We start from the raw sequence: 25,213 nt of genomic DNA, 5'->3' as shown, positions 1-25,213 counted from the left end.
AGGTTTGCTTGTATTCCTCTAGGAGTCTGGGATGTTACATAAAGCTTATTCAAATACTTAGAGCTTTCATTACGTATTTTTCTCTTTGTTAGAACAGAAACTAGGACAACAACAGCTCTTGGAAGTCCAGTTGTCTGGTCTCTCTCCTCAAAACAATCAGTAACTCATACACTACAGCTCACCATAATTTCTATTGCCCTTTCTCAGCCTTTACATCTCTTGCATCTGCCACACCCAGAAGACAAGGGCCCCATACTGCCCAGCCTGAGTAACCAAATTGACTCTTTGGTACAGAGACAAAAAGCAGTTTTGAAAACAGTAAAATCTTCTTACCCTCCAACGAGGCCTCTGTATGTCCCTCCTGATGAATAATGATACAGCAATGGAACAAAAATCTTACAGGAAAGCTCGTGCTGCTTCTGAGGTGCACTGCTGCTCAGTAGGTACATGAAGGATAAGTAATATTACACACCTAATGAACCACACGTGTGAACTCAAGTCCTGTGAAATAAAACAAGGGAAAAAACTGCCAAGACATTTGTTTCCAATGAGCACAAATAGGTGGGGTAGTTTTACAGGAATTTTAATATTAAAAAATGAGTCACTCCCACATTTTGGAAGAAACTGAGTTCTCTGCGTTCTGGTATTTACGCCAACATCCAACCAGCCTCTAAGTTTATACCAGATCAAAGACAGAGGAGGCCTGTCTGAAAGTGACAGCAAAGGAGGAAATCAACCCACTGAAGCAGAGATTATAAAATCATTTTTCCACCCCCTCAGATGAGCTGTGGTACTGAGACAACTGCTTTTTACTGTGCCTACTGCACAAGAACAGTTCTCATACAATCTATTTCCCAAAACAGATAAAACCCAAATCTTCTAGAATGCCAGCTGGGAAGACTAGAAATCCTGAGGAATTACCAGCACTAACTGTCACTCTATTCTGCCAAACAATTCAGGTTTTGTGAGCTTGAACTATGGTATCAGCATTTTTAACACTCAAAGGGATTTTGTAGTTTGCCCTTAACAATGGGGAAGGGCTCAGTGTAGCAATGTGGGTTTAGATAGTGGGCGCTGTTTTACCTATAGCTATTCCCCAGTAAGCATCTCCTGTGGAAAAGCTGCCTGCGGAAGGGTTCAGGCAGGGCACTCAAGTCCACACACCCCACTCACCACTGCTAGCTCAGTGAAGAGAGGCAGCAGGGCCTTTAGTATGGCCAGATCCAGAGAGGTTTATTGCATCCACCACGCCAAAGGGAACCAGGGACAAAACACCAAGCCATGTGGGGTGCACAAGGTGAAGTGTGGGGTCAGTGGGCAAGGGTTTGAGAGCACCAGGATGGCAGAAGGGACAGTTTAAAAGGCATTGGCCTACAGGGAAGATGGGGCTGCCACCAGGGATACCACAACCAGTGAGCAAACAGGGAAAGGAGAAACTATGAGAGTGTGGGACATATGAGGAAAGGAATGGGGTGAATCATGGTGTTGTGCAAGACTCCATGGGGAAGTCCTTTCTGTCCACCTAGGTGGGAAAACCTCTATAGTACCTTTCCAAGGCCATGCCCTGGGAGTTTCCCTGAGGGGCAAGGATTCAGAGGATTCCACAGCTCAGTACTGAGTCACTGTAACCTGCTGAGCTGTACTAGCCAGGAGCAACAGGCAACAGAAGTGAAGCATCAAGAACCACCACCATCCTTCAGGAGTGCCACAAGTCCCTGGGATGCCCAAATGACTTGCACAGGTCAGGAGGTAGCACATCCTCCAGCTGACAGCACATCCTGCACAGCAGATGGGAGGGCAGGAGTTTGGCTTATCCACCCTTTTCAGAAGGGCTGGTTTGGGGCTTTGTGATGCTTAAAAAATTGTTTTGTTTTGCTCAAAGCAGGAGTTCTATAAAATTAGGCAGCTAAAATGCAGTATACACATTTTAAACCAATTAAGGTTCAAAATACTCTGGTGATCAACAGTGGTCACCTGATCTGGTGATCAATATGGAAAGATAAAGTCTTTCACATTCTAGCAGCTGCTGTTTTCAACAAAATTAATCAAAATACACTGCATCTGTATGAGACTCTTTTATTAAAAATACATATCATCTGTTTCACATAAAAAGAACCAACACTTAACACAATTTAAAGAAGTTGGACAGGAACTACTTGAAAAAAGACAGGTTCCTGTAATCCCGGAGCACCCAACCTTTACTGCACAAGGTACAAATTAAAATCTTTCTGTTCAAGACCCCAAGTGCTTGTCCTGCACAAGCAGTGCCCAGGAAGGTGCAGCTGGTCAGAGGCAGGGGTGCTAACTGCTCCCCAAAGGCTGTTCCCTGGCAGGCATACCTGCAGGACACATGGGCTCTCTCCCAGTCCAGGGACGCCTGGCACTCCCCAGCCCTGGTGCTGGGCACGATGGCAACCTTAGCAAAAAAAAAAAGAAGTTGGAGTGGCACTCAGCTCAAGTGTCACAGGTTGGCCATGTCTTTCTGTAAAAAAGGAAATACAGCACAGCACTTCCAGGTAATTTCACTTAGGATTCAGCAGAAACATATTAACAGCATTGATGAAAGAAAACCAGCTATGCTTCGGTGATAGAACATAATGCAACAGTCTGCTTGCTAACTGAAACCTGTGCTGGAATCCATTATCTTCTGGAGCCCTACTTTTCATTCATCTCTGGCTTTTGGAAAGACACAATTTTCAAACCAACAAGTTATCAGCTTAGGCAGCAGCAAATACTAATTAAAAGTTCTGTGCATAAAAATCAAAGTCAGAATACAAAAGAGCTGTCAGAGGCATCTGCTATTAAAGTGCACAGAGAACAACACTGGCTAAACTTATATTCTTGTAGAAAGCAACAGTTTGCCAGGCTGTCATTCTTGTTCTGGAGATGCTGAAAATTCAGCTCCTTTTTAAGTCACCAAGAGACACATTCATCAATTCTTAAAAATGATCAAAATACTTCACAAATTCAGGCTCAAAGAGTGTATCAGATGCTGACTGTAACATTTACTGGCCAACACATAACTGAAGCAAGGCACAAAGAAGGAAAGACACTGAAGTGATGCAGAAGCAAGATGACATTAAATCCCACACCAGTGGCCCCTTTGCTTTGACCTTACAAGGCATTAAGGGAGACGGGCAGCTAAACCAGCAACAGTGCTGGACAAGCAGATGAACAGTAAAGCAAAGTTCAGTTTTGAAGAGAAAAACTTGGCTTGCATGTCATTACATATGTCCTAATCCCATGCAAGTCATGATCTCATTAAAAAAGATACTTCATACTCTCACACCCTGTAAACCTAAAAGAGTATCATGTTTAGGCCTTTAGAGGCATATTTCCTTACATACTCTTTATTTATACTTTATTGTCTACAGTGTTAATTCCTTAAGACTTCTGTTAAATCAAGCACTGTGTTAAAGGCCTGGCACTTTATTGACAATGCTGGGAATTATGATAGAGATCAGCTTCCTCCCTCAGTCCACTGAAATCTGAGATCTGCCAGCTCAAACACGATCTTTCTTTGCATAGTGTTATTTCACAAATTTTAACAGACCAAGATTTGCCCAGTACAGTACTTGTTTCTATTCCTAACACCTAGAGGAGGAAACTAAATGGTTTTCAGGACCTTGGATGAATCTTCAGAACTGGAATTAAAGAAATTGATTTGATTTTTTTTTAAGAAAACCAAATTTATTCTGGGGTTAATGAAATGCAAATATCCACTAAGCTCCAGAATGCCACCAATCAAAACAGCTTTCCTTACTGGGATGACATCTTAAACATAAGATCCTAATTTACCAAAACCTGAGAGAATCAAATGCTTGCTTTAATTATAGCACTCTTCAACTCACTGTCATGAAATTTTCAAGTAATGTCAAAGCCCATATTAAAGAGCTTGGATCCTTAGGTCTCATCTCCTGCTCTGTATTTTAGAAGGCAAAAAGTGATTTAAAGACATCCCACGTTGGGAATTTACAATCCCTCTTCATCCTTGCAGAGCTACACAGTGAAGCTCAAAAGTTACTCAAAATAGCATCTTATGGAAAATAGGATCAGGAAACTTTCTGCATTTATGAGGTGGCAGCAAGGGAAATAACTCGATTTTAAAATAACTGAATTTGAAAGGTGTTAAAGAACCAAGCTGAAAAGGTTAATTCTTAATCAGTAATGAAATAAGCTACAGCATGAAAAGTCCATCAACCATAAAGATCAACTATGAAAAAAACACAAGCTCATTGGTCCTTGTATATACACTTTTAAAAAACATCTAGATTAAAAAAACCTCTCCCCAGGGTTATAATTCCCTTTTCAGAGAGATGTTGTTATAGCTTGTACACAGTGTTTCAAAAGGGTCTTTCATAGTCTTCATAATTCTTCATGATTTTCCTAACCTTCCTTGTAGGGAGTGACATTTCTCTCCAGAACTGAACACTTTACATCATACTTGAAAATCCATTTTTAAGAAGGCCTTCAAATAAAACATCCAAGGTTTTAATCACAATTTTTAAATACTAGTGTTTTTACTTTTAATCACAAAATAGATCTTGTGAATTTGCTAACTTAGTAAAAAACAGACTAGAAATAAAATTCACAAAAGATTTCTAGCCTCCAGTAATTCACGAAATGCTATTAGAGCACAGAACAACATTCATAGCTAAATCAGTTTTATTCCTTCTGACAGCTACATTGAAAATAAAGGGTAATTTGGCACTAATTCTGTTACAGAAGTTCCAAAGCAGGTATCTGTATATGTGTACAGCAAAAAACCAAAGAACAGCGCACAGAACTGAATTAGTCTGCCAAACACCCTTTTCAGACATCACATATTACAATATGTGGGTCTGGATGAACAAGAAACTCAGTGAATCCCCTACACCCAATTCCACTGCCTGCATCTGGACAATACACGGGTGCAAGGGTCTTACAATGAGATTGGAACCTAGAAATAGCTTATTAAATCTCAAAGACGTCCAAACCTCCTTTGACATCAGCAAGCAAAAGGATGGATGCATACAATTGTTAGTGTACTGATCTAGCATTAGCAGCAATTGTGACTGTAGTGAGCTCAGAGTCAAAAAATAAGAAAAAAAAAAAAAAAAAAAAAAAAAAGGAAAGGTGGTCAAGAAGTAACAAACAGACCAGAACAGCAACAGACTTGCTGAACTCAGGCCTCCATGGCTTTGTGCCTTGGGAAACTTGACCTTACAAAGAATTATGCTCAGTGCAGGGCAGCACAGAGAATCAAGCCTACAATTTTCATGGCTTGAATGAGCACAAGAATTTGGCTTCCAAGGCTTTGTCTCCTTAAGATGAATGTGTCACAACAGGAATGTCGATTTCTACGGCAGAGAGGCGAGAACGTGCGGAGTAGGGCTGAGAGGCATAGCTGTGCATGCTGGGGGCGTGGGAATACAGGGGCTGCCAGAAGGGAGAAGGGAGGCTTTTGCATGCACAGTACCACAGGAACAGCATGATGGAAGTGAAAAACAGACCGCCAGCACTGGCAATGGCAATAAATACAGAGATGTCAAAGCTGAAGATGGGCTCGTATTTCCTGTTCAGATAATTGTTATAAAAAATGACCCAGATGGACGGAATGAGACAAATGGCACAGGCAAGCAGGAACAAGAGGCCGGCCACGAGATGGCAGCCTGCACTGTTTACCAGGCACTTGGCCAGCTTGACGTTTGGCACGGTGGATACAAAGGCCGTGTTACACATGCCAATCATGCACAGGAACAGAGCTGAGACAGCAGTGAACATACTCAGAGGAAGGGCAAACTGAAGAACACGCAAATCCAGCTGATCCACAGCCGTGTACCACTGCGGGTCATAGATCACACAGTCCCTGCTCCCATCAAAGCGCGCGCACTTAATCCAGAGTCCGGTGTAAACCGTCACGTTCCTCTCGTTCTTGTTGTACGTGTACAGTCTCATCTGCCTCCAGTTTGGAAGCAGAACTGCTGCAAGCAGCCCAGCTACCGAGGCTGTTCCACTGAGGAAGGCCAGCACGGTCGCCGCATGAACGTCCCGGCAGCCCATACTTGCCCACAGAGGTTGTCTCCTGCCATTAGAAAGAAAAGTATAAACGAAAACCATGGACACAGGACTAACTACAGTCGATTGTTGATTTTAATAAACTCAGATGACAGCTAGTAGGCACTAACTTTGTGGCTCCTTCTTTGTCTGACATGCTTAAGACAGAGGTAACACTGTCTTAAAAACCACTAAATTCATGCTTTAATGAAATGTCAGGTTATTTCACAGACCTGTGACTTCTCAGCTAACAGACTGTTGAAGTCGCTGTGTTCAAGATGAAAAAGAAGCACGTTTGAATGTGTGAGTCTACATACACAGCCATGATTTAAGTTCATCTGTGCTCAGCTGGCAGCTCCCTGTCTTTAGCCCAGATACAGTATCAGAGTGCATGCTCAGTCCTACCACACTGCTGCATGAGTAAAAGGGAGTTGCTTAAAATCTGCATCATTAGACTGGCAGGGAATGCCTATGTAGGCAGTTATACACATTTTATATAGGCCAAACTGTTGACAAGAGCTGTGAGATAGTGGTGGAGGCTCTGCTGAGTAACTTACTATGAATTTTTCAACAGCAACTCACAGTTCTGCCTCACTACTCCTGCCTTTCAGAATCAACTGTCCAAGCACACAAACAATTACAGAAAGCAGATGACTTTTCAGCTTTCACATTTTCCACTCCAGAGCAAGTGTTAATACTGCTTCCTTTTCAATATTACCACTGTCTGCATACCTACTATAGCCTCTTGTCCATAGAGATGCTGAGAAACAGTCTCAATGATGGGCCTTTACAAAACAAACAAAATCTTAAAAAAATAAAAGACAATTCAAGTTATCAGTTATCCCTTCTCTGCATGATCAAGATATTTCAAAGAAGCCTAATACATAACAGGCACTGAGCATTTACCCCAGAGTGTACTTGAAGCTGGACACTAAGAATTATAGTATACCTAAAAATGAAGAGATACTTTGCAAATTCTTACTGAGTGCCATTCAGTTATAAACTCCTCCTGAAATTTCTTCCAGTTTATTACACTGCACTGAGCATATCTATCAAATGCTCAAAGTCATAAACCAATCTCTTAAGTACCAGAAGTTGTGCTTAATGCATATACAGGTAACTGAGTTTCTGTATCACAGAAAGGTTACAGCCATGGCTGCAAACAAAAAGGCAACCAGATCTGATCCCTCACTCTTCTTTTATACCTGCTAACATCCAATTACCAGGGAGCTCCAGCTTTCAGGTAAGGAATTCCCATGTATACTGGAAAAACACTAAAAGCATTATCCAGCCATACAGCTAGCCAGCATTTTATTGATTTATAGACAAATAAATGAAGTTCAGTTTGTTTCCTAAGAAACCATTAGGCAATTATTTTATGCCATCTAACCCTGAGGAATTGCACTGGCATGTGGACACTCATTTAAGTGCTGATCACAGCCTAGATTCCAAAGAAGCACTCTGGAAAGAAATAATGGCAACCACATTTATGCTAAAAACTCCCTTATTTGTCAAAAGGACAGCATCATATTGTTGCTAAGAATAGCTGAGCATGGGCAAGCTTCTCTTCCCATGGCAGTAAACTTTCCAGATGGCAGGTCACTAACAGGAGAGCCCCTGGGTAGGGGGACCAGAGAAGTATTTCCATTATGATTATTTTAATATGATGCCTAACTCTAACTTCAGTAAGGTCAAAACAATCAACTTGCAAGAAAATGGAACTATAACAAATGAACTTCAGGGCTAAATCTAATATTACATCAAATTTTGCTCTCCTCAAGCTTGATGCTTTTGCTCTTCTATAAAGAGCTTGCCTTTACCTGGATAAAACTTCATGCAGACAGGGCACACTCCAAGATAGAGCTATATGTGAACCAGCTGGAATAAACATGAGTGACCATTTTCAGAAACCTGCTGTTTCTGAAAATTCATTTGCAGTAGTAGATTACAGGAAATAGGCATGTTAACCACCATCCCTTCCATCAGGGGAGACCTATCCCATCTTGCAAATACTGCTGGCCTCATGATTGTAATTATTGCTTCAGGTCCCTGACAAAGAGAGTAACAAAACAGGTGTTGTCTTAATTAGATGGCTTCAGTGCACTTACCAGCAGCGTCCTCAAACGAACAGAAACTTTAGCAACTTCTGTAAGTAGGAAAAAGGTGTTACTGCATCTAAGAAACAGAATAAAGAAAGAGTCAACATCACACTTGTTTCATGCAACTTCAGCAACAGCATTTACACTGCAATTCAGGAATTAGGAATATCAGTTATGTTTGCATTAGGCCAATTCCATCACCTTCTACAATTTGCTCTTATTTACAAAACACAACTCAAACGACTTTTTTTTTTCTTTCTTCAATTTTTTTTCTCCAGAGCTTGTTCTCTATCTATTCATCTCAAAAGACAAAGGTGCAAAAAACTGCTTCTCTCATGGGCATTCCAAGACACAGAGTTTGTATCTTGAATTTTATGTTTTTAGCAAAAAATCCATAGGAAGTCTTACAGAATGATTCCTGCAGATGTTAGGTTCCAGGCTGCACTTAACCAGCAGTGAGGAAAGGGTGCAATGATTATTTAATGTCAGAAAACAAAGGACAAACTCTAAACTGTTTATGTATCTTGTGGGTCTTTATTCCTTCCTGCCTTCTACACAAAGGTTTCAAGGAAATTGGAGAAAACCAGGAAACACTGGTAATGCCTTTTCAATGGCTGTCCAGCTTTTCCAGAGGAAAAGATCCTCTTGTGGATTTTCTACCCCCATATCTAAGTCTCAAGATCAAATCTGCAGGTCATATTAGGTAAATCACTTTATTACTGGACAGCATCAGACCTCCAAGTATGTCAGTGTGCAACTGTTAAAAGTTACAACCTACAGCCGAATTTGTTGGGCTAACAGGTGCAAAGAAAGAGTTTATTCTAAACTACCCATAGCAAACCCTGAAATATTATAAAATTCATATATGAATAGGCTCCATCACCTACAAAAACATCAAAGAAATCCTTCTAACAAACTATCTAGGGCAAGAAAGAGATTTTACAACACAGTCATGAACCCTGATTTTTTCATTGAATGAGAAAGAGGGTTTCAGATTTGGAAGCTCATTAATAAGAATGCTATTGCACATAAGACACGACTGCAGTCACACAGCCTGGAGCAGCAGCTTTTGTTCACCGACATTACTGACGAATTTTCAAGCTTTCTGTGCACTTTGCAGCTGAAGCCAAGATAAACACACAGACCTCCCTCCTCTGCAGGTTCACACCCATGAACAACTACAACAACATAATTAAGTAGGAAATTAGTGCAGGCAAACAAAGCTGTCAGAGGGAGCTGTGCCCAGCCCAGGAGTCCCTCCCATTAAATGATGAAACTTGTGTTGTAATAAACATTCAGAGCAGCTATGGAATATTCCCCAATACCCATCTCATTTTTGCAGAAATTGAGTTTCTTTTGGTTTTCTCTTCTTCTCTTTAATCCATCTGATTTTACTGTCTAATCCTGGTGGTGTTGAACAACTAGGGATCTCAATCACTTGTCAGCTAGTTGTCCAAGGGAAGAAAACACACTTTGGCCAGATAAAACCCTGCCTTGCCTTAAGATTCTTGGCTTCAGCTTCTTCCATCCCAAGGATTTTAAAGCTGTACTGTGGAAGGCTCTTCTATCTGAGCCACAGAAGCCACCATTCCTAACAGCACCCCTTAACAGGGAGAAATTTTACCCCCTATTCTAAAGATCCATGCTGCTGTAAAGAGATGCTGGCTGAAGCTGGTTAAAAACTGGTAAGTCATTAAAGATCCACAAGAAAAATAATGGGGAAAAAAGACAACAAAAGGACATTTACTATAGACATAACTCAGAATTTAGTAAAACCAGCTCTGTTTCCTTGCATGGCCTTGAGAAGCCCATGGTCTGGGAAGCATCACTGTTTTGTAAAGCCCTGTAGGAGACAAGTCACAGTATAATTCATCAATACAAATTACTGCCCGACTATCCACAACAGCATGAGCAGTTCAACATTTTTCACGACTTTTGGCTAACTGGCCACCAGAACCGGAGGCCTAAAGCTCGCCAGTTTCAAGGGACTGCCTCAGAACCACTGCCACCACTCTGATTCTGGGAATCAATCATGCAGTTCCACGTTCTACAAAAATTCCTTTTAAAATTAAATATAGAGGTACCAGATTAGAATTAACGATCCTAGCTAACAAATTAGGACTTCCAAGAAAAACTTGGAGCAGGGGTAATTATTTTACCGACTGAATCGGAAAGAGTAGCTGACGCACGGAGAGAACACACAGCGTCTCCCCGGGGAGCGCCGCCGATCTCCGCCCGCGACAGCGACCCCGGTCTCGCGGGGGAGCCGGGAAGCGCCGCAGGGCCCGGGCTGGCCATGCCGGGGCCGAGCCCGCTCCCCGAGCCCGCTTCCCCGTGCCCGCTCACCTCGCTCCCGCGCTCAGGAGGCGCCATGGCCGCCGCTCCGGCCGCGGAGCCGCCGCGCTGAGGGGAGGCCGCGGCCGCGCGGGGCCTTGTGGGGCGGGGCGGCGGCGCCGGCGCAGTGCGGGCTCGGCTGTCGGCCCGGCTCAGCTCGGCTCTCGGCCGCCCTGCCGGGCCCGCCTGCTCGGCGCTCTCCGCTCTCCGCCAGCCCGGGCTGGAAACGCCGGTGCTCTAACACACGTCCCTGCGATAAGGCAGCTGACTGCAGCTCCGAGGAACCCGACTGCGGCGGGCAGCTGCGGCCCACGGCGGACAGCTCCAGTAAACCATGCTGCCTCTCAGGCCAAACACACCCCCACTACTCCTTAACCTCAATTATTAAGACCGGAAAGTCTGGAAAAAACAAAGTGCTTCTTTCAGCTATGAAATAGCCTGCAGAAAAGGAGGCTCATGGGTGATGATATCACTGTACAACCCTCTGAAAGGAGGTTATAGACAGGTGGGGGTCGGTCTTCTCTCCCAGGCAACCAGTGATAGGCTGAGAGGAGATGGCCTCAGTCTGTACCAGGGCAGATTCTCAGATTGGACATCATGAGGAATTTCTTCACAGCAAGGGTAATGGGCTGCCCAGAAAGGAGGAGGGTAGAGGTATTTCAGGAAACACTGAATGCCATGGTCTAGTTGACAAGGCAGTGTTTGATCATTGGTTGGACTCAATCTCACAGGTCTTTCCCAACCTAATTCATTCTGCAAGTCTGTAAAACAGATGGCCTATTCTTAGCATCAGTGAAAGCATATTAGCCCTGAACACAGTAAAATTAGAGGAAAATCACAGTGAGAACCAATACCAATGATAAAATAGATGCATTATTGTGAAGGGATAGAAAGTAAGAGAATAGTGCAGAAGGCAATGTCACACCTGAGGAGTTGCAGCTGTACTAACCACCAACGATTAGGAACAGGCCTGCCCTTAACAGGCCACAGCTGTGTCCAATAAGACGAGTGCTACAAAAGAGTAGGTTAGCTGGGTGAGGAGAGAGTTTGTTGGCTGTGCTGTGAAGAGAGCTGGAGTTTGTTGGCTGTACTGGGAAGAAGAAGGAGTCAGTTCTGTGACAAACTGCACGTGAGAAATCACCCAGAAGGTATGCCACTTTTGTAATAAGATGACGATGCATTATGACAAACCATACCTTTCCTTCCAGTTACTGCTTTAACAAAATCTAAAGAAGCAAGGTATGATACATGTATTACAAAACCAAACCAAACTAGAAGGCTTTGATGTATTCAATCTTATTTTGCTTTACAAGCAATTTAATAGCTTTGAAGTGGAAAACACCCTGACAATAGAGGACTTTGAATTTTTTTAAAAATTAAAATGTGAGTGTGCCTTCTTGTAATATATAATCTAGAGCACTAATTTATTTCCAAAAATGTACAGTTCTGTTGAGAAAAAGCCATTTTCTTCACTGAAATGTAACGTAAACACAATAACTCCATAAAAGGAGAGAATCACAAATTAAGCATGGGAATTTGAAATCAGGATTTATACAACTAAGGTGATTACATTAGGCACCAGCAGGTGCAAAAAAAACCTCCAACATCAGTCTTGCTTTTTGCATTTATAAGTGTTTTCCTTTAAATCCTTTAAACCAACAAAGCCTGTCACAATAGCAGAACTTAGGTTCACCTTAGAAGGCCCAGACCCTGGAAAACTCCTCCATCAGGAATTTCCCTTGGTTCTTCTGATACCCACAGGATATGCAGAGTTGTTGAACTTGCTCCTTCATGCAAGTTATATTCCCTCCATTCTTTCACTTGGCAAAAACATTCCAGAGATCATCAGTTGTTAAGCAGTGCTTTGAGTTACACATGCTTTGGTCTTTACATTGTTGAGCTTTGTAGCCAACATAAATAAAAAAACCCCTTGTCTCTTTCCCAACTGTGCCCTACCCAAGTGCCTCAACAAATGGAGGGAAGCAGGCAGTGAGGGAAGAGGGAACAATTAAATGGCAAGTCAGCACAACAAAGGTTTCATGTGCATAGTTAAAATATTAGAATGTGCTGGATCCATTCAGGAATGTCAGCTTCTATTCATTTGTTCTTCTCTGGAAGTTTGTAAAAGCAGGAGTTTCTTTTTCCGATATTCTTCATTCGCCTGCTCTGCTTGCTCATCTATGGATTTTCTTAGACATGTTTTGAGTTCTTCAATTCCTTCTCCAGTATATGTAGATACAGGAATCACCTCTCTGAATTCAAGAGTATTTTCTGGAATCATTTCTTCCTCTAGTAAGTGAAAGAAGTCTGAAAAATTGTATTGAAAGTGTTAGTACAATCCCCATATACTGTATCACTACAAAGCCCATAAAATCCCATTAAATGTAGAAAATAAAATTTAATAAATTAGTTGTAAACATAGCTGCAATTAATATACATACTATCTACACAATTAGTCTTCTCAAATCTCAGAAGACAAGCACTAATATGGCAGTTATACTATTCTTAATGCTGCCATGAGAAGATTCTATACACTTCCAGTGAGCACAAAGAAATCCCAAGTTGCAGAATATGAGATAATATGGTCTTAAGCTTTTCTGGTTTCTACACTCCAGGAAAGAGAAAGCAATTCACCAATGCAATTGGAAGACTAAAATAAACCTACATAGACCTTTCCAGAATTTTCCCATGTTTATGCCAAAATCACATGTCAAATGGTACATGCCTGTGAGGGGACCTCCTGTGCAGGTTACTGTTATTCCAGACACCTAGACTGGAAACTTACTTTCCCATAACTTACTTTCCCACTTTTTCCATGGTTGGGAAAGATCATCTGGGATATCTCTATTTTATTACAACCTTTTCCAAACAGTGAAGCCATTACAAATGCATATAAACAGAGCTCTTAATGCAGGAAGTGATTTTAAACATATGTTCAAATAATAAATTTAATAGCTGACTTCAGTTTCAAACAACTCTCTGCCAATGCAGAGTTATCCATATGAAATCTTACTACTACTTTTGATGAAAGTTATTACTGGAATTTCCTTTACCCTGAGGGTTCTCTAGTTGTGTCATAAGTTCATCCAAGTTATCCTTTGCACAAGGCAAATCCATTTTATTGATGGCAAGAAGTGCAGGCTTTGTTACAAGTTCCTCTTTGTACAGCTCCAGTTCCTTAAAAGAAAAGTAAATTTCCCTTAGTAAGTATCTGTAGTTTAACAAGTGCTACTTTCAATTTTCTCTTGCATTTGTTTAATTGCCTAAATAGCCCTTCTTGTCTAAGCAGCTATGAGTTTGACTCAGGTGCTCAAGGCTGATATATTACAGCACAGAAGAAAATAATGTTCAGTGATTCATTTTTTTGCTCAAAGACAGATGTCAGGTAAACAGGCTAGCTCAATTCTGAAATGCCAGCTACAGAAAGAATGAGAGTTTTGGTTTCTGTTTATGCTGACATCTATGAACACAAAATCAATTTCAGAAAAACTTCAGACCTATAAAACATATAAGAAAATACTTTGTAGAGTGTTATAATTCTTAAATATTTTAATATTAGAAAATCCCAACCTGAATAAACTAAAAATAAGCAGCAATACCTAAGATGTATAAGATTTGTCAAAATTTTAAAATGACATAATATGTATTATTTGAATCAGAAGCATAGTTAAGAGGTGGAAACAGTGAATGTCTGCAAGGCTGGGGCCTGATGTTGGTCTATGCAGTAAGGGCATCAAGGCAGGGCTTTAACTCTAACCACACATTTCTACTTCTTAAAATGCTACTGGACTGGGGAACTGAATATGATGTGTCTTTTTACCTTTACTTGACTGTAAGAAATATCCCATATGCTGCATAGATTAATCAATTCTATTAATAATTGGTACCCAATATAAACTAGAGCAGTTTAACATGGACAAGTGAAAATAAAAACTTCATCATTTTGGAGAATCTCTTTGGTCACTGGCTTTATATTATAAATCCAAAAGACACCCTAACATTTGAATGTTTCTCGATCAAAACTGAGCCATTCTCTTGACTCAACACATAACTACAGCTGTCACACAGGAAGATGAGAACTTACCTTTGTTAGAAGCAATATCGTTTCAAAGGTTGTTCTGAACTGAGTCTTCATAGACAGCTGAAACCCAGAAATATCAACCTGAAAAAGTTACACAAAAACAAGTTTTGTGGTGTAAAATTTTGTTACAGTATCAAAGTACTCTCAATCAACTGCTTTGCCCTGGAATGTCCATGGCAATGTGTTCACTCCTGGGCAAACAACAGCAACTAAACAGCACAGAAACATCAGACACTGCAGGCACAAACTGGTTAATTCTCATATAGTGTTTCTCAAAGGCCTGTTTTTTAAACTTATGGGAATCTTACAGAAAAATAAAAACCCATACTTTTGTTATGCTTGGAACACTTCACTATTCTAAATTAATCAGAAATTTTCAATGATAAATTCTATTTAAGAACTTAATTTATCATTAGTCATTTGAGTGGTCCATTCTGTAAACACAATTACAGCTATATTTATAACAATCACACAAATTAGAAATTATTTTCTAAATTCCAACTACATTGCAATTAAGATATATTTTATTTATTACACTTTGATTTCAATAAACTGTAAATTTTATTTAACTTACAACTAAGAGAAGCTGCTTGGTTCTCTCTACGTGTTTGAGAAATTTGTGGCCCATTCCTTTGTTTGCATGTGCACCTTCAATCAGTCCTGGGAGATCAGCTACTGAAATCTAGGAAAACAAAAGTTTCAAACAAAATATTTCCACTGAGCAAACCCAAGGGCTTTAAACTATCAACAGTGATTATCCCTATACATGAACAAAAGAACCCAGACAAAATAATATGCATTGGCTGTTTCAATACATTTACAATCTATCATTAGAAGCAGATTAAACAAAATGCTGCTATTACACAGACCTGGTGCTCCTCATGTCCCCCATTTTTTATAGCTGTCTGCAAAGAACAAAATAGAGGGTAATAATACCTCAGCAGAGATCTTACAAAATAAGCTATTACCTGAGAATAAAACAGACTCTGATAGGTGAGCAGCTTAGGCTATCACATTTCTATAGAATTCAAACTGTCACTGAGACAGCAAATAAAGTCTTTTCCTTGTGGCTACAGAGTATCATTACTCCAAATACAAACCCACTTAACACTGTTCCCCTGAGCATGAGCAGCTACAAGAATTTGATTTCTGCTCTTCAGCTCAAATGAGACTTTGATTAATCAGTCTGCTTCCAGACAGAGCCCAGCAAAGACTGCCACAATGGACAGGGACATTGTCACTTTCTCTGCTCTGTTGGACAGCTAAGGCAGACCAAAAAAAAAGCAGAATGATAATGAAACCCCCAAAATGGCACTCAGTAAGTCACAGAAAGCTAAGACAGAGAGTGAAGTAAAGAAGAGCAAAGGTAGGGTCTTCAAATCTATCTAATGCCAATTTAGACAGGAACTGGATTCAACTGAACTATCCCTGAAGCCAGCATACCATAACATTTCCAGTGTGCTACTTAGTGCAGAAGGGGGCTCAGATACTCTGGTAGAAAATGTAAGTGATTCTGCTAGTTTTCATGATCTGGTACTGAGACCTGAAACCCAACTCTGCTCAGGTCCTCTGCTTCTGTGTCTTTTATTTTTTCCGCGCAGTAATGACAGACAGCACTGGGAAACTTGCACATATTTTCTTTTTTTATATTGTACTAAGATAAAATAAGCAAATTCTCACATATCTCTTTAAAAATATCAATGTTCTTTAGGAAAAAATGTCCTTTTGAGTGATACAGAAAAGACACCTCAATTATTGCTGTTAATTACATGGTTTATGTTTTGGTTTCAGCAGTTGCAATATGGAAAGTACTTCCTCTTACCCCAGAGGTTCCCCTTGATCACAGCCCTTAGTTCCCTTGACTTTAGGAAACAAGTATTTTGTCCATATAGTTCCTATATAGCCCCCAACAGTGTGGTATAAAAACCATAAACTGTAGAAATGGCCAACAAGAAGGATCACTGGCTATGACAAAAAAAAGTCTTCAGAAAAGAAAGTCAGGAGTGCAAGTAGATCTCTTGCTGGAGAAAAATACACCAGTATGAGCAAGAGATCCTCATTCATGGTAGACAGTTTTTTGAAGTGGCTATGAAAAATCCTGTTTATTTGCAGCACAGCTTTCCAGGATAAACTATCCTAAACTAGCAGATTAAATTAATATTAAAAAAAAAATCCCTCAGACATATTGCATCTCTGCAGGGAAGCAGACAAACTAGACTCACTTTCTTTAATACACAGTTTACTTGAAGTTTGTTAAATTAAGGTTTCAAGCATCAGCTACTGAATCTCCCTAGCATTAGTGGTTCTGAAAGCAGAAACAGTAGTTTTTTGTCTTTTCATATCTGAGGGTTATGTTTTTCTGGTTAACTCATCTGAAACCCTTTTATGCACTTGCCTTTTATCTTGAAAATGATGAGTCCAGTGCTGCATGTATCATACACTTCAAAAACAAAGTAAAAGCACATCAAAGAAGATTCAGGCTTGAGGAATGAAAATGTTTGCTGCAATTTTTAAGTGAAGCTGGGGTCCAAAATCTATTAGCCTCTCTAGTCTCATTTAACACTGGTTTCCCCATCAGTGGATACTGTAGAAAGGATTCCAGGCACCACAGAATTAATCTGACAACTTGTATCTGAAGAAGCTGGGTGGAACAGAGCTCACAAAAATTCAAGTGGTAGGGCCATAACTCCAGCAGTCTTTCACAACCACAGGTTATCAGAAAAGGAGCTGGTCCCAGGTGCCTCACCTCTCAGGTAGTGCATTATCCTGGCTGTTCAGGTAATCACTATCACACAACACTATTTCAGTTTTAATTCAAAAACCCAACCCACTAAACAAAAAAACCTCTACACCCCCAAAAACAAACCAAACCAACAAAAACACCACAAAGACAAAAAAAACCCTAAAAACAAGTTAGAACAGCCAATCTTGAAAGTCATAACAAGAAGTTATGGTGGCAGGGCTATAATCACAAAACTCCCTGTCATTCACTAATGTAGACCTTCAGCTATTGGACAAATCTGCCATTATTTGCATTCTGAAAATTACTCACTCAGTCCAAAGGTCTCTGTACAGGCAACTTGCAAGAAATTTGCTTCTTTTAAATAAAAATAACAGGCTGATTTCTGAAAAAAAATGATTTTTTTCCAAGTCCTAAACTTTTAAGAGTACACTAGGACACAGCAATCTCAATTCCATAAACAATTTCATATCTCTAAGATGGTAAGCCAGGATTAGAACCACAGAAGGAAGGGAAGGGAAAATGAGAAGCCATTTATTAAAGTGCCTTGAAATAAGCTCTACATCATAATACTGTATTTGGTTATGAAACTCTCTTATTATTACTTCATAAAACAGTATTTTTTCACAACTCCTGTTAAGCCCATGCAATTTCATTTGACATGGATACACATATAAAAATTACTACAAGTTTTCATTCTCCTTCTGAAATTCTGTTAAGCAACATAAGTAGTCACTCCATATAACTTTAACAAACAATCAGAGTGAGGTTTCATACCAACCTGCTTATAATCTGCATACATGATCTTTCCTAGTTCAGGCTGTATTGTTGTGACTGTGGCAAGAAGGAAGACAACAAAATTGGTTTCAACATTTAAAAAAACGTTAAACTTACAAAACATTTAAATATTGTAGAACTTTCTCAGTGTATTTAAATTAAACAAATGTGCAGTAGCAAAAAAAAATTTAAAAAAGGAAAAGGAATAAAGAAAAAGCAAAATAAGATAGATGAAAATTAGGCCAAAAAAATCCAGTGCTTCACTAAGTCTTATCTCTTTCTGCAGTTCTGCCCTAGTCATTCCAAAATGGGAACAGTGAAGGTAGAGAAGTCTCAGACACAAAAACTATTATGTAGACTATGGATTAGCTTCCAAACAGGGATAAAGCAATGAAAGATAAAGTGAGATAGGACTCTTCAAACTGAGAAAAGGCTGTAGAGAATTGGGAATGGTGCAAAAAGGTCAGTAGGAATTACTGGTACTTGCACTCTTTAATTAAAGAAGTTCAGATACTAATTTGAACTTATTAATAGAAAAAAAATAAAAAAATTTTGTCTGTTTTTCAGTGGACAGATTAAAATGCCAAAATCTTCTCTGTTGCAAGTGACAGCAAGTTCTAAGGAATACAAGATGGTCAGGCAAAGGAACTTGACAGTATATATTCTGTAGATTGAAGATATTACACACCACAGAGAGTCTCAGTTGCAATAAAAGGAGCTGAGACAAAAATAAATGGTAAATAGAGCCTGCATTAACAGGTTGAAGCATTATGGGGTGTATACATGAAAAACTAAGATGGGTAAAGAACTGGACATTGAGGTAGCAAATATCTCCTTGAAGTATTTCTTATAATTAAAAAGGCAGGCAACATTGCTACCCTATTCTTTATAATGAACTTTTACTATAAGCAAGTCAGCAAAAAGATTCCTTTTCTTTCTCAGGAAATATTGCTGCTCTAAAAATAAGATTAGGAACTTACATGCATAATTTGCTATCTCAGGTTTGGCATGAGAAATCTTGCTTAACAAGGATGACTTTCCTGCATTTGGAAACCTAGAAGAAAAGTCAGGATTAATACACTGAATAAAATAAACACCTACATGATTCCTGTGTATTTATTTCCAAATATGCTCTTCGATGCTATCAACTCACTTTTGCACTCATTTACTCAGACTATGTTTTTTTTAACAAAACAAACAAGCCCCAGATCATTATGATTTACTTTTTGACATCAAATCTGAATAATTTTTCTAAATCCAACATCTAAATCCAACATCCTTCTAAGGATACAGGCAGGAGAGTTATGTAAATACAGATGTAATATATTTAAGGGAAATCTTTCAAAGTCACTCAGACAGAAATACAGCATTACCATCCAGGCACACTTGGATTCACTCTTCATGTGCTATAGCTAATTTTGTAAATTATGCTTCCATTCTAAAAAGCTGTCATGCAAATATATCTTACCAGCTGGATTTACAGTCTCTCAGCATACACATCAGAGTTTACAAAGTCTACACTATAAGCACCAATGATACCTATGCTAGAGTATAGCTAACAGAGCAAAGCAAATGTGAACTCAGAGAGAGTGGTTTTAAGGCAGTTGTATGAGGGATCCTGAAATTAGTCCTAACCTACCTGTTCTGCTACCAAGGAAACCTAAAAGAACACCTAGGAGCTGGTCTGTGCACACCTGTCTGTTGTAACATTTTCACTTTACAAGGGATATCCATACCTGCATCCTACAACAAGTGTTCCTTGAGAGATACACCAGCTTCTACAAAAGCTTCTTCACACAATATATCTACCCACTGAAATGAAAACCTAAGTTAAGACTGAAATTGTAACACTCACATGTTTTAAAGATTAACCTGAGCTGGAAAAGGCACAATAGCTTTGACGCATGTGAAACTTGAAATTAATCCTGACACCCAAGGACAGACTACAGTCCTTATTCTTAGCACATACTCCACCCAGAAAGTCCACACAAGACTTGTGTTCCAATCAAATTCATAAATATTCATCTCAGAATGATCAAAGAAAACTCTGTCTACAGGGAACTCAACACAGTCACAAGATACAAAGGCAGGTGTCCCACAGAAAACCAAATAGTCTCTACTTGAATGCATGGAGAACCATGGCCTGTTAACAAGGCTGGTACTATATTGTAGGCCTTTATAAAGGGGCTGTACACAAATCTTTCTTAAAAAAATGAAAGCAACCTAATGGCTCTTGTTATAAATAGGGAAACTACTGAGTGCAGTTTTCATACACTCTGATGTTGAAAGGTGCCTTAAAGACATTCCACAAGGTTACTCGGGTCATATCCTTGAGAAAGCACTTTGTTTCCACTGAAGTAGATTGTGTTCTTTGAAGTTTAAATTGCAACCTAGAGTAACACATCACAACCTGTACCCAAACTTGATGGGCCTTTCTCAAGTCTACATAGTTTTTTTTTACTTGATCTAATAGCAAACCACTCACAAAAAAGGCAAAAATAGCAAACACAAAGAGATCAAAGTACAACCACAACCATTGGAGGCTGATTCATACTCTCAATAAGAAAATTATACGCTTCTCTAATTGACTGATAATGATTTTTGTGTCCATTTTGAAGGCAAACTGTCAGCTGAAATACAAGATTAAAGAAGCACCACCATCATAAAACTCCTGTACTTTCACACTGATCAAAACAAGAAAAAAATTCTGTCATGTTATTGAAGACCAACTGAAAATTGTATAACTTTAGAGAAATTTTATACTGTCAAAATTGTTTGTAATAAAAAAAGAAAAATATAGTTAGTCTATCAACCTGTCTTCAAGTTTCCATTTTTTATCCATGTTGACTTCAAGTTTCCATATTTTATTGGTATATACCAGCAAAACTATTTCTACCTCAAACCCATCATTTCATGTTTCCTATGTTTTTTATTAGTAAGGACCACAGGGCTGATTTATGTTAGCAGATGCTGAATAGAACAACAGTTGTACTGCACTACAAGTGTAGGCTATTGAAAGCTTTCTCCAAATAAAAATATATTTATCTGCATTGTTATAAAAGAGCAACATGGACATGCAAGTCCTCCTGTTCTAGTTTGTAATTACTTCCTTCCAACATTACAAGCTGGTTTTTTGGGAGAGCAGGAAACATAGCCTTTGGCATTCTCTTCAGAATTGCTGCTGAAAGGATCTACTTGGGCCAGTGCCATGAAGGTAAACATGCAATATGAGTGTTCTTGGCTCTGTTTTGCACCTCCTACCTACTTAATAAATATTGTGCTAATAATATTGTGGCCATCACCACAACTGCTAAATACAATTATATTACTAATTATGTATTACCCTGATTCATGAAGCCCTTCACTTATCAAAACATAATGGACACTTTCAAATGTTAAAATTAATTTTAATAGCTTTAAACTCAATCTGATTTTTTCAAACTGCAAATAACTTAGGTGACAATGCAAATGTACAATTAACACTCATCATCCAAACACCCAAACTTCTTTGAAATCAAATTTGAAATGTACTACTTTGTTTTCTAATACTAGTTTTCAAACTACTGTACTTACCCAACTAAGCCAACATCTGCTATAAGTTTCAAATCAAGGTGAACAGTTCTCCTCTGACCTTTGCAAGGCAGAAAGTTTGTAGCCAAAGAGCCTCCAAGACCTCCACGAGCTGCTAAGAATCTCTCTCCTGCTGCATTAAGCTCTCCTGAAAATAAATTTGTTAGTGAAAAAACACAATCCCTTGCAGTAGCTCACTTGTGATTTTCCATTTAAATGTCTCCAGTTATAAGACAATTTTGTGTACTCTTCCTTGCAAGAACTGTGCCCTCAAGGTGATAGTGAATTTCCTTGTCTGGCAACAAATGAAAGCCATCACACCCAGTATTCTTCTCTGTCATACAATCAGTCACCTCAAGAAAACTGCAGACAGGCAGATGGCCAAGATGGAGGTTCTGAACCCTCCAATATTTAATTCAAGGATGCAAGGAAAAACATTCATTGATAGAGATGTGGCTCCCTTCAGATGGCTCATATTTTTCCATTAAGATGCAGACTATGATATCTTCCTTAGGGTTAACATAATTAAAAAAACAAAAAAAAGAACAACACTTTAATATCTTTAGCCCCATGATATGCCTGCATCATAAACAAATCTTGCAATACATCCAATGTAGTTAAACATCCAAACCAGGGCAATTTGGGAATTTAGTTTTAATTCTAAACAGTCTGAAAAGAAAAAACTCTGAGAAACTGTGAAGGAACCATTGAGAGCTATTCCAAGAGTATTGAAAGAGATCCTCCTGGTGAGTAAAAAACAGAAATGCATTTTAAGTAACCTATAATTCAGCAAGGATCTTTGTCTTTGGAGCATTTTCATAGTTCAGTAAAGATATAGGGACACTTACTTGGGTTTATGGAGACATAACTTATGTGAGTCATGAATGGTTCTGTGGAGCATCAGTATGGCTTCCAGCCTTTAACACTTGTTTCCAACAGCAAAGGACTTGTATGTAGTGATACAAATCAACTACTCCTAATTTCTGGAAGGGGTCCCTGCTTTTCCAACAGTTTTTACAGTGTATTTGTCAACTCTTTGCCCAAACAGAAAACAAAGAAAAACATAGACATATTTTGGAAAACCTCTACCCTTAAAATATCCTACTATTAGAAATTCACCAGATGTTCTCAAAAAACGTGACAAACATTAGATACTTTAAAACTAAGCAAAGGTACTTACCAATCTGCTTGCCATCATCGTCAACAACTGAAATTCCCAAAGGCACATGAACTTCACAGTCTTTTCCTTTTTCACCTTTTAGAGCTTTAACACTGGGAGAAATTAAACCAGGCTTAGTACTTTAGGCTGACATTTTGCTTTCTGGAAAAGATGTAAATAACAACTTCCATTAAATAGATTCTTACCTGCTGTTGGCTCCTGTTCCAGCTACAAATCGCTTCTGGGGATATTTCTCTCTAATGCTCTTTAAGGTAGTCCTTTCTCGGGCGACGAACCAGACATCACCACCTCTTCCTCCTTCCCCTCCCAGGTTAGGATAACCCATTCCACCGGTTCCTCCTCGCACATACACCCGCAAATCGTCTATGAAGTTGCTGTACTAATAAAACAACAGTTTCAACACCAGTTAATTACCTTCTCTTTATATTTCGCTTCACAGAATCGTGAGTTTCATGGCAATAGATGAAACTTCAGAAAGCAGAGCGTATAGTTTTTAATCAATGTTTGGCATGGCTTCCCCGGCAGCGACCCCTCATGGCGCGCAGGGCCCCGGGCCGGCCCGGGCCGGCGGAGTCCCGCGTGTGCCGCCAGGGCGGGACATCGCCGCCGGGCCCTGAGGGCGCTGCGGGCAGCCCGGGCGGGACGGGAGGGGACGGGATGGGACTGCACCACCGGCACACGAGCGGGAACTCCAGGAGAGGCCCCGCAAGCGGGACCGCGGCTCCCCGCCAGCCCTCCCCGCCACCCGGGTGCCGCCTGCGGCACCGTCCCCACCGCTCCCCGCGCCGGCCGCACTGACCTTCCGCAGCACCGCCGCGCCGCACCGCACCATGGCGGGGGCAGCCTCCGCCGGGCCCGAGCCCAGGCCAGGCCAGGCCCGTGGCTGTGCAGAGGGCACGGGGTAGGAGGGCGGGTGAGCTCCGGGGACCGCACGGCGGCAGCACAGAGCCGGCCCCGCAGACGCGCAGGCGCGGCCCGGCCTGGCGCGGTCTTGGGCTCTCCCCGGCGCCGCTGCTGCTGCTGAGGGGCCGGCGGCCGCTCCGAACCCCGGCGGCTGCTCCGAGCCCCGGCGCGGCGGGGCCGGCCCCGCTGCCTGGCACGGCCGGGCCCGCGCCTCGGACCCAAGGGCGGCAGCGAGGCCGAGACCCGCAGGGCCAGAGGGTCCAACAAATCGCCCGGAGAGTTACAGACGATGAGAACGGGTCCTGCCTCTCCAGTGAAACAGGCCTCGTAACCTCAAAGGCGGGACCCTGGGCAAAGGAACACCTGGGCGTTTATTGCGCATTCCTGTTGAGTCGGCTCCTGCTATGTCGCTGGCCATCTCTTGTCATCTGCTGTGTCTTCTGTCCCTTGGCTGGCACCACAGGTCCCCGCACCCTTTGTAATGCTAGGGATTTGTGCCAGTTCATGGGCTTTAGAATCCCACAGTGGGAGGTGGCGACCACCAGTACACCAAATGAAAAGAAGACTGAGCATGTGGACTAAATAGTATAGGGAAGGAAATAACAATTTAAGCAAAAGAAGATAGGATGGTAATAAATTACTAGATAACTTGTAGCCAATAAACTGTGACTTTGCTTGCTAAAATGTATATATATATATATAGTGTAAAGTTTTGAGAATTGCTACGGTTGATTTGTGGAAATCTTCCACCTTGCACCCTGTGCAGAATAAACTGTCTCCTTTGGAAAGGAGAGATTTGAAACCTGGATCTGCCTGTATTTAGAGAGCCCCTAAATTGGCAGCAACAAGAGTACCTGAGAGGAGAGCCCCAGCTGCAGGAGTGGCCGGGTTTTGGTGAACAGCAGCGTGTTCTCCTTGGAACCTGTGTGCTGGCTCGAGACAGCATCTGCTGTTGGCTGTCCCCATGCAGCCAGACCCTTTAAAAGTTATTGGTCAAATTGCTGGTGTGCCCTCCCTCCAGAAACTGAGTCCTAATCTTTATATTATGCTAATTTTCAGGATAAGTATGACAGTTAAAAATACATGGCTTTAATAAGATTTAAAGTGCTTTGTAGTTTTTAAATGGTCATGAATAAGAAATTATTTCATAAATCGTGACATCGGTAAGGTGTGAAGAGTAAAACTGGTGAAAAAATCATAGAGTTATAGAATGCTTTGTATTAGAAGGGACCTTAAAGATCATCCAGTTCCAATCCCCCTGTCTTAAGCAGGGACACATTCCACTAGTCCTTGCTCCAAAGTGCTTGCTCCATAGTCCTTGTCAACCTGGCCTTGAACACTTCCAGGGATGGGGTATGCACAGTTTCTCTGTGCAGTGCCTCATCACCCTCACAGTAAAGGACATTTTCTGTGTATCTAACCTAAATATTTTCTCTTTTGCTTTGAACCTATTGCCCTTGTACTATCACTACAGCTCTGGATAAGTCGCTCTC

General features: G+C 40.7%; 2 protein-coding genes across 2 annotated transcripts in view; both read right to left on the bottom strand.

The window, feature by feature from the left end:
* Nucleotides 1–2,062: 2,062 nt before the first annotated feature.
* Nucleotides 2,063–10,640, bottom strand: CLDN12 (claudin 12). The gene is made up of 3 exons (XM_005480266.4): nt 10,482–10,640; nt 8,145–8,211; nt 2,063–6,064 (listed from the first exon to the last, which is right to left on the bottom strand). The coding sequence occupies exon 3, from the start codon at nt 6,040–6,042 to the stop codon at nt 5,305–5,307; it is 738 nt and encodes a 245-aa protein (XP_005480323.1). The 5' UTR covers nt 6,043–6,064; nt 8,145–8,211; nt 10,482–10,640; the 3' UTR covers nt 2,063–5,304.
* Nucleotides 10,641–11,532: 892 nt separating this feature from the next.
* CFAP69 (cilia and flagella associated protein 69) overlaps nt 11,533–25,213 on the bottom strand; it is a 53,783-nt gene continuing 40,102 nt past the window's right edge. The window contains 9 exon segments of the mRNA XM_074535814.1: nt 11,533–12,776; nt 13,523–13,646; nt 14,554–14,631; nt 15,125–15,232; nt 18,072–18,124; nt 19,048–19,121; nt 21,641–21,785; nt 22,818–22,909; nt 23,003–23,196. Of these exon segments, the coding sequence (XP_074391915.1) occupies nt 12,547–12,776; nt 13,523–13,646; nt 14,554–14,631; nt 15,125–15,232; nt 18,072–18,124; nt 19,048–19,121; nt 21,641–21,785; nt 22,818–22,909; nt 23,003–23,196 (1,098 nt within the window). The 3' untranslated portion in view covers nt 11,533–12,546.

The sequence above is a fragment of the Zonotrichia albicollis genome, chromosome 1 (genome assembly GCF_047830755.1).
Source record: "Zonotrichia albicollis isolate bZonAlb1 chromosome 1, bZonAlb1.hap1, whole genome shotgun sequence".
NCBI classification, from domain to species: domain Eukaryota; kingdom Metazoa; phylum Chordata; class Aves; order Passeriformes; family Passerellidae; genus Zonotrichia; species Zonotrichia albicollis.
This window is presented reverse-complemented; position numbering and strand designations above follow the sequence as displayed.

Coding starts and splice junctions, on each gene's coding strand:
- CLDN12 (XM_005480266.4), bottom strand. CDS start 6,042: ATGGGCTGCCGGGACGTTCATGCGGCGACCGTGCTGGCCTTCCTCAGT.